The 10,090-nt window shown below is 38.0% G+C and overlaps 1 protein-coding gene across 4 annotated transcripts in view; it reads left to right on the top strand.

Moving 5' to 3' along the window:
- Positions 1–10,090, top strand: part of Adgrv1 (adhesion G protein-coupled receptor V1) — a 543,529-nt gene that overhangs the window by 143,363 nt on the left and 390,076 nt on the right. For all 4 annotated transcript variants that reach the window (XM_031360570.1, XM_031360571.1, XM_031360569.1 and 1 more), the window contains 3 exons: positions 2,978–3,200; positions 3,535–3,739; positions 6,763–6,909. In XM_031360570.1, coding sequence (XP_031216430.1) covers positions 2,978–3,200; positions 3,535–3,739; positions 6,763–6,909 — 575 coding nt within the window. The remainder of the gene's footprint in view (positions 1–2,977; positions 3,201–3,534; positions 3,740–6,762; positions 6,910–10,090) is intronic.

Here is a 10,090-nt window from a genome sequence, read left to right as displayed (position 1 = left end):
TGTAGAGGCTCACAGCCATCCATCGAACTGAGTGCAGGGTCCCCAGTGAAGGAATTAGAGAAACGACCCATGGAGCTGTTTTTTGTTTTTAAGCCAAGTTCTCTTAGGGAGCTTCCTTTGTTTCCATGTCTCTCCCTCCTTCCTCCTGGCTCTGCATTCATCCTGTACACTCTAATTTGTACCTGGTCGACCATGTGCCTTTCCAGTCCCCTCTCCCCTGAGACCTGAGGCCAGCCCTTCCCTTCTCATGTGGGCATGGGCATGCATTGTGATGCTCTCCTATGATGTACAAGAGGACTGGCTTTTTTTATTCACTCCACAATTGATTTACTGAATACATTCTGTGTCTTTCCTTATGTTTGTTAGCTTTCCCCCTACTTCTCCTTTAATTGGGACCTTTTGTTTCTGCTTCTGTTGTCCCTCAGTTTTTCAGATGGGTGGACTGTACTCAGCTCACCTCCGGACGCTCAAAATAGCTGCCTAATAAGTGTTTTTAAGGAAGAAGTGTGCTGTGTGGATGGGCTGCTAATTGAAGTTAGAGAATTCCATTTAAAGATTTTTTTTTTAAAAAAAATATAACAGGTGCTCTTTCTAAAAGAATTCAGGAGAAATTCTGCCAGAGGTTTTATGAAGAGCCCATTGTGAGGGCTCTCTGTTTCTTTTGTTTCTGTGACTTGAAGTTGTAGAGACATGAAAAGACTGCAGAGAATTACTCAGAATAGCTATTATAAACTCCTGAAAGCTGAAAGCATGTATTAAAGAATGTTCAAAGAATTTCTTATTATGTACGAGTCAAATATTTTATTAAAAATGTTAAATTGGAACCAGGGGCATGGGTTCACATATTCATGCTTTGGTTAGTTCCATGAGTGGCTTCTGAAAATGGAAGGGGGAACATGAACAGGGTGCATATTGCAAGGTTATGTAGACTTGCCATTTCTTTCCTTTTTTGGCTCATTTAATGGTAAATAGATTCTTTTAAGGTGAGAATCACAAGACAGAACCTGTGGGAACAAGGGCAGCTCAAAAAAATCACATGTAGTCTATGTATGTCATGCAAAAATATAACATGTAGTAGGAGAAAGAGATGTACACACACACACACACACACATGACACACACTCACACATGTACATATGTGACAAATAGGATTATAGCTACAACAGATAATTTTCAGGAAAGAATCGAATAAAACAATGCAAAGAACTTAAGTTAGTTTATGATATACCTACAAAGCTTTCTCCAATAATCATTGGATTGGGAGTTATGGGTTTAGTAGGAGGCAAAGAGCTGTGCAGGAGATGGGCTCTAGGCAAAGAGTACAAACTAAACAAAGCTCAGGCAGTGGCTGTGAGTATGCACTTTCTGGAAACTACCAGGAGGAACCCAGTGTGGTCCAAACAGAACCAGTGAGGAAATAATGGCAAGAGAGGGCGAACAAAGAAAGATTGGTAAGCCAATTAAATGGGGAATTAAAGCATTTTGGTGTATAGTGCCCTTTGTGGGAAGGTGATGAAGGGAGGGAGGGAAGGAGGGAAGAAAGGAAGACAGAGTCACAGAGAGACATGTCAACACAGAAATAGAGATCCTCCTTGCTGACTGCTTTAAGATGGCTTTAAAAGGGAAGCTTTTAAAATTTGTTTTGGAATGTCTGTAATTTTACATAGCTTTATGCAAAATATTTGGCCATTAAAAGATTCTAATATAGCATTATCATTTTCCCCATCTTTACATGTATGGAAGTCTTAGTACCCATGCAACAGTGACTAAATTAGTTAGCCTAATTAATACATTAGCAGTAAACAATAATGATTAGGAGTTTTTGATGAGTGAGTGTCAGGATGTTGCCTTTCCCACTGGAACCTATGGGATACAAACTAGAAGGCTGGTGCCAGCCTTTCCAGGTCTGTGTCATTTTAATACTGCTTCAGTCTTTCTTAACAGCTGTGTTCTTGAGTGTCAGTCAGCACTAGGATGTGTGTGTGTTTCTCTACAGTCCCCCAGCCCCATTGCATTTGTGTCTGAAGAGCATTTAGTATTCCATGTAGTATTTAAGCCACCTATGTCCTAGTCTGTGTGGCTGCGGACATATGCCGCTGTCATGAGTTAGACGATGTCACAGGTCCTGACTATGTCACAAGTGCTCTGGAAGGCATGCTCAAAGTGTCCTAAGTGTGCTTGTCTTCTTTGGATTAATTAAATATCTAGAATAATTTGCTAAGTGAAAATGAGCATTTTGTTTCTACTTAGTGCTGAGCTGAAAACAACAAATATTCAGTCTACAAGAAATCTTAAATATATTTAAGGACAGCTAAAGAGACTAGTACTTAAGATTAAGATTAGAAGCTTGTGTGGGTGAGAAGGCTCAGTGACCAAAGGTTGTTGCTGCCAAACCTGGCAACCAAATGTGTTGTATAGATGCTCAACTCCCCAGAGTTACCCTACCACCTGGCATGCACATGCTGAGATGCTGTCATGCACACAAAATAGATAAACAAGTAAAAATATTAAAAAACTTACAAACTTGAGTACTGTGTGGTAGCTCATTGGCCTGCATAATGCTATGATTGTGGATCAGGATGATTTAGAACTTTTGTTGATATTAGTTACAACTGTCTATTATACATTATAAAAAGACTAGAGAATAAAATATGAAAATGAAACATTTGGTGGTGAAATGCTGAAAATTTTTTGCTTTGAAAGTTACTTTTATGTAAGTTTAGCATGGATACAAAAAAATTACAAAAATCTATTTTCATTTTATCAGGTTGTGGCTTTTCTTTAGATGAACAGATTATGTGTACAAAGTCAAGCTGAATCTGTCAATGCACAACACTTAAAAATTCCTTATATCCTGTTGTTTCAAAACCAGAATTCTATTTGCTTTACTCTAGGAATTATGTGGAGCTTCGAGCATTGTGAAGAGAGCAGGTATGAGCACAGATGCCTCCTTTCTGATCCTTTTTTCTCCTTTCAGTCCACATACTTCTAACTGCCCAAGACCGGTCTGCTCTTTACTGCTGGAACTCAGAGCTGAATGCCTTCTCTTTCGTTCTGGAGGTGCCTGCTGCACGTGATGCAGCTTTTGTTACAGTGAAGTCACTTAATTCAAGCAAGACTTTAATTGCTTTAGTGGGAGCTACTGACTCCCATTTATATGACCTGACCTACGTCTCCAGCCAGTCTGACTTTATTCCTAGGTAGGTTCAATAGTTGATGCTTAGTGTTTTTAACTTACCCATAACTGTGCATGGCACTGAATTTCTATACCTCATTGATTGAGTTACTGCTTTATGTAAAATGTGGGAGCCATTAATAAGCCAGAGATCTGTTCGTTGTCCATATTTTTAGTATCTAGTGTATCAAGTTAACCAGTATTATATGAATATTTTGTATGCAAGTTTTACTTATGGAATGTTTTGATCTTTGTGAGACTTCAGTATTAGTCAGTGTGATAGGAATCTGGGACCAACCTCCCATGTGTATTGTTCAGTGGTCATCATTGGCTCATTTTAAATGTGCTTCTCATGCTAGTTTAGGCGAACTGATATTTGAACCCGGCGACAAGGAAGCAATCATAGCAGTAAATGTCCTTGATGACACAGTTCCTGAAGAAGAAGAATCCTTCAGAGTTCAGCTTAAAAACCCAAGAGGAGGAGCAGAGATTGGCAGTAACAGTTATGTGAGAGTCACTGTTCTCTCCAATGATGATGCCTATGGAGTTGTAGCATTTGCCCAGGTAAAAGGACTGAAGAGTCTCCACTTGTGTCAAGGTTGCTGTCCTGATAAATTAGTTCGAATATGCCTTACAGGAGTGAGCAAGATTTGCCTGGTCTTCAGTCTTTATCCCTTCCCTTGCCCCAGTCTCACTTCCTACTGCAGAGAATTCTACAGAGAATTCCAGTGCATAGGCTTAAACACTGGATTCTCTGGAATGCCGCATCCTCATTTGCTCTGTTTATTTACTTTTATTGATCATAATGCATTTATTATTTAGTCTTGTTTCAGTTTTTTGCTTCAGGTACTATCTTTAAAAAGTTTTTTTTTTTTAAATCAGAGGGTTTTAACAAAAGAGATGCTAGCTATATTTTACACTGTGTATTATATCACACACATTATACAGTGGATTATATCACTCATATCACATACACTTAGATAGTACACCAGAGCAGTGCTGTGGCTTATAACGGCACATGGTACATAGAGATGCCTTTGCTACTATTTCTCAAGGAAAGAACTTTGAAAATCTTCTCAGGCCACTGTTACAATTCAACAGTTAAGGTACCATGAAGCTGTGGGAAGCATGAATTTACCCTTCACCTCCATCTGGAAAAGCGTAGGGAAAAGCGCTGCTTTAAGGAATGAGGTCTGTGTATGCATTACCCTTAGCTGCATGTGTGGAGGATAGGAGGTGGTGCAGATCACACCGTTGCCCAATCTGACCCTTCCCTGGAACAAAGGAAAACCTGGCACAGGCTGAAGAGAAATAGAATATGAGCACAGAAATAATTGTATAGTTTTGTTTTCTAGGAGACACACTGATGAACAGAACAAGCAGCAAGGGAAGCCAGCTTAACTAGTGGGCTTTATGTAACCCAGAATATCCAGAATGCTGTAATTTCAACATGGTCCATAGAAAAGACTGCTGAAATATTTTACACTCTTTTTACTACTTTGTCTTTAAATTGCCATATACATTTCACATTTAGAGACCAACTAATCCCGAGCATTCAGTGGTCACATGTGGACAAGGGGCTCCCGTGTAGTATAGGGCAACTTTAAGTCATGAACTGTGTGATTCGGGGTGTTCCAAGTTTAGAACCCTTCTCCTGTAAGCTGTTCACATTTTCATTAACTTCTTCAGGTCTCTCCCCAAATGACACCTTAGTAGGAAGTGCTTGCGAGGTTGAAAACTGGTACCCATCATCTGAACCTTCATGTCATGCCTTTTCTTCTTAATGATACTTAGAGTTGGTTAATTTATTATCAGTTTCTTTTCATTAGAGTTCAAAAATGCATGAACTGGAGCCTGGTGTGTTCACAGCTGGACAGTTGCTGGACAGCTGGGGAGAGCATGCCATTGTGCAGGGTGTGAAGATGACACTCACAGGGGCTTCTGACAAATATGAAGGGCAAACCTAGGGATACTGAGCTGAGAACGTGAGAGGTGACAGATACCATAGCTCCCTTCCACCCTCTCACCCACAGTCTTTCTTCAGGAAGCTTGCCTACCTAACACCATTGTGGTTTCCTGTGGGCAAGATATAGAACTCCTGCAGGCTCTTCTGTAGAATTCCTTAGCAAGTCCCTCAGGACAAACTTTGAGATGAGGTTTAGTGGAATTTCTGGCACATCTTCTGGCAGTATGCAGGACTCAGTTTAGTTGCCATTAGTAATGAAGAGCATGAAGCCAAGGAAAGGCTTTCTTTTCTGAATAAGTTAAAATATTTAAAAACTTGGCATTTTGTGACTATTTGTTAGCTGTGAGCAAGACTGTAACCTTGACGCATGTGTAACATAACACTAAACAGCTATGCAAAATGTTCTTTTGGGTTGGATCTCTATTCAAATGAACATTCTAAATGGGTAAATCCATAAGCATTACCGAGAAGCAGGGGTCTCTTGAGATGACCTCTGTTAAGAACACATGGGGAATTTTATAGAAGAGATTTTTTTAAAAGCATCTTTAGTCTGAAAATGATTACCTTATTGAGAAGTCAAGGATGCTTTAAGAAGGGGTTTGTGTTCAATCTAGGGCTGCATATCACTAGCTATGAAGCTGGCCAAATAAAAAAATCAAAATGTACTTAAAACATTATGAGAATTTTTTTAGCTAATACAATTGGATGATTATTAAGAATGAATTCTGTAGATAAGTTTGTGTCACAATGCCTAAAGGTTGGAAATATGTGAAAGGAGTCTTTTTGAGGAATTTTCTTTAAATGGTTAGCGCAAGATTCTGCATGCGTTTGCTTCAGAGTGAGATCTTCACAGGGTGATAGCCACTAGAATTGGAATGAAGAAACATGTCTAGGAAGAATAGGTGGAGAGGATTGTGACGCAGCACAGGGATTTCTTCTTTCTGGCAGGAGGGACAGTTGCACAGACCATGAGCTAAGGAATGAAACATCATCAACAGAAATAGGTCAGCTGATCGAATATTTCACAGGATAGGAATTTAAGCCTAAGGGACATTAGCAAGTGATCGGAGAATCTCAGTTCTCAGGATGTTTTTGTAGTGGGTGCAGGATTGGAGATTTCTAGAGCTAACTCTTCATTTATTAGTAGGAAAAGGAGACCTTGAGTTGTTACCAGACCTTACACAGACACAAAGGATTTCCCTGCCGTTCTGGACTGTGTTCTTGCAATTCTACAAACTTTCAATGCTATGTGTACTACTTTAAAAAGGAATGCATGCTGAGTATAAAAGTAATGTATGTCCTGTGAGCAAACTATGTCAGGAAGACAAACAAACAAACAAACACTGTGATACAATTGTTTTTTGTGACATCGGGCTATTTATATACTCCCTTGTTGAGATGTTGTACTCTATAGTCTTGGCCAGACTCAAACTTGCTGTCTTTCTGGCAGTAGGAGCCTGAGCACCACACCTTACAATGTATCATTGTTGGTAACTATTGTTTCTCATACCATTTCACTCTGCTCAGAATTAAGTTTATAAATATGTGGCAATGCAAAGCAAAGAAGAGATTGCTTAGGTATTTCAAGGCAACCCCCTGTGCCTTTCTACATATCTTTCAGAACTCATTGCAGAAACAGTTGGAGGAATTGGAGCGAGATAGCCTGGTAACCCTGAATGTTGAACGCTCGAAAGGAACGCACGGCCGCATAACTGTATTATGGGAAGCAGCCGGAAGTGTCAGTGATGTATTTCCCACCTCAGGAGTGGTATGTAATTACAGAATTATAGAAGACACATAATCACTGATGCATGGGAGTAAATCCTGCCTGTTGGAAGAAATATTTGAGTTTGACAATGTTAACACTGGATTCTTGCTAATCACCATAGAGTAAGATACAATTTAAGGCTAGTTTTTTTTCCTATAAAAGAAAAAATATTTAGACATAAAATGAAGCCTTTTGAGGTTCACTACCTGAGTTAACCAAATTATATTTCATTATCAGAAAGATGAAATGAGTCAAACTGGGAATGGAAATTTGTCAAGACATAAGAAAAGCCAAAACAGTTCTTAGAGAACCAGTCTGAGGGAATAGGGCATCCATGTGGAAAGGTCGATGAGAGCTGTAGACTGAAGAAGTTTCCATTTGCTGTCAATAGACTGAGGTGCAGGGCTCTAAACAGGAGGCTTGCATGAATGAATCATGTGGACATGAGGAAGGGAGAAATGTGTAGACGGAGAGGTTGATCCACAAGCAATTGCAGATCCAGTGGAGGTTCATTTTGGGGAGAATTCTGTGTCTAAGCTTCTCCTTGGCTGTCACCCCAGGTTCAGGCCTAATCCATTGGCATTCCCCCTTCAGCAGGTGTTCATGACTAGGGTGCCTCTAGGTGGGGGTTGACTGTGATGGAGACCATTCGCTAATATCTCCAAAGGTAAGCACAGAGTGGGACGCTCCCAATAGTTGAGGGATGACCTCATCAGCCACAGGAAAGGGTCTGGGCTAAGGATCACATTATCTACCATGTAAGTTAGCGTAAAATTTGAGGCTCTGTTTCAAAAAATGTAATTAGAATACCAAAGGGACAATTGGCTCAGAAAGAGGATTCAAGGAAACTTTTGCTAACTATTTGCAAGAAGTGTAACTTCCTTTTTTTCTATGGTTCAATATATTAGTATTTTGCCCAAATATTTCTCTGAATAATCACTGAAAGGAGCTTTCATGAAATTATATCTTTGAAAAAATGTGTTTAGCAGTTCATCATTTCTAGGTTCTTATCATTTCAAACTGATGGGTACTTCAGTGTATTAAGGATGTTTTAGCAGTCTCTTTATTTAACAATTATTCTATGCAAATCACCACTAGTTGTATCTGTTTCTATATGCATTGAAATATATTCTCTAGATTATTATATAAATATGATTATGATTAAACTTTGAATTGCCTCTTTTCTTTTTTATTGATTTAAGTTTTATTGCATTATGATGAAAAATGTATTTTAAGTAAATAGAATTAAATCACATTCTTGTTTCCCTTTTGTATCCCAACTCCTCCCAGAGACCCCCCTTCAATACCTATAATACGTTTTCATCATATCCTTTAAAATTTATAAAATATTATAACAATAAAAATGAATATTATAAAAGTTGTTTGATATAAAACAACAATCAATTTAAGTCTTATGTAGATACTTGTCTACAGCAATACTAAAATACAGATGTTTTTCTCAACATAAATTTTAAATAACTCCAAACATGTTAACTGTATATTTTAAAATAATGCATCACTACTAGTATTTTTTTAAATGAACATAAATATAAAGCCTTTTTGTTTGTTTGTTTTGTATTTAGTAGAGCTTAAAATCTTGGCTCTTACTGTGGTACAAGCCCAAAATAAGAACAATTTTTAGACATTGGATTTCATTGTAATAAGGCTGTACTTCTATGACCCTCACATCAACAAAGGATTTTATCTCCCTAGTAGCTAAGCTAAGAGTTGACAGTTCTGCTGTGCCAAGGAATGAATTTTAGGCATGATTTTTGGATACAGACTTCCTGCTATGGTCAAAGCTATTTGACTTGAGTGAGTGTCTTCATTCTCAGCCCACAGAGAACAGGCTACATTCATTTAAGAAATGGTGTGTGTATTAAGATGGTCTATCCATAAAGTCATTCACCAACTGTTTCAATGAACAATTTTTCTGCTTGCAGGGTGGCACAGACATTAGATGAGGGCAAGAATCTGGTTCACTGGCTATGATAATTTATAAAAGCATTCATCTCAGAGAAAGAGTAACTTATAAAGTCCTCTTCTTCAAACTTGATACAAGAGTTACAAATGTCAAGCAAAGTGTTCAGTCTCACTCTTTGTTGTTCTCTTACAAGCAACCTCCCTAGTTAATCGTCTATGTTTCTTTGGGTATATAAATACTTTTGAAATATATAAGCTGTTCTGAAAACCATAGTATAGTGTAAAGACATGAAATAAACAATACTACTAATATAGAGGCTGGGATAGGAGAAGCATGATTTCAAGACCATTATGTGGTACAGCAAGACACTGTTACATACAAACAAGCAGAAAGTATATATGGATAGTACAATATAGGACCTATTTCTCCAATTACCAAACTAGAGAAATCACTAGATGACAGACAACAAATTTCTAATTCCTCATATTTTTGGATTTCAATAGATTAGGATATGTTGGTAATATTAATTTTCATATTAAGATATTAAGAAAAAGTAATTGTTACTTCCTGTTGTTTTTGTTGTAAGAGGTAGAATTAGGTTTGTGTGGGTTTGTTAAAAGATTACTTTCTTGCTTCTTTTAGGGTGTAGTTTTGCTCCTTATGTTGGTGTTTTCCATCTATTATACTTTGTAGGGCTGGATTTGTGGAAAGATATTTTGTAAATTTGGTTTTGTCATGGAATATCTTATTTTCTCCATCTATGGTAATTGAGAGTTTTGCTGGGTATAGTAGCCTGGGCTGGCATTTGTGTTCTCTTAGGGTCTGTATGACATCTGCCCAGGATCTTCTAGCTTTCATAATCTTGGGTGAGAAGTCTGATGTAATTTTGATAGGCCTACCTTTATGTGTTACTTGACCTTTCTCCTTTACTACTTTTAAAATTCTTTCCTTGTTTAGTGCATTTGGTGTTTTGATTATTATGTGACATGAGGAATTTCTTTTCTGGTTCAGTCTATTTGGAGTTCTGTAGGCTTCTTGTATGTTCATGGGCATCTCTTTCTTTAGGTTAGGGAAGTTTTCTTCTATAATTTTGTTGAAGATATTTACTGGCCCATCACCTTGGGAGTCTTCACTCTCTTCTATACCTACTATCCTTAGGTTTGGTCTTCACATTGCATCCTGGATTTCTTGGATGGTTTGGGTTAGGAGCCTTTTGCTTTTTGCATTTTCTTTGACTGTTGTGTCAATGTTTTCTAT

This window comes from Mastomys coucha, unplaced genomic scaffold (genome assembly GCF_008632895.1).
Source record: "Mastomys coucha isolate ucsf_1 unplaced genomic scaffold, UCSF_Mcou_1 pScaffold8, whole genome shotgun sequence".
Taxonomy (NCBI): domain Eukaryota; kingdom Metazoa; phylum Chordata; class Mammalia; order Rodentia; family Muridae; genus Mastomys; species Mastomys coucha.
This window is presented reverse-complemented; position numbering and strand designations above follow the sequence as displayed.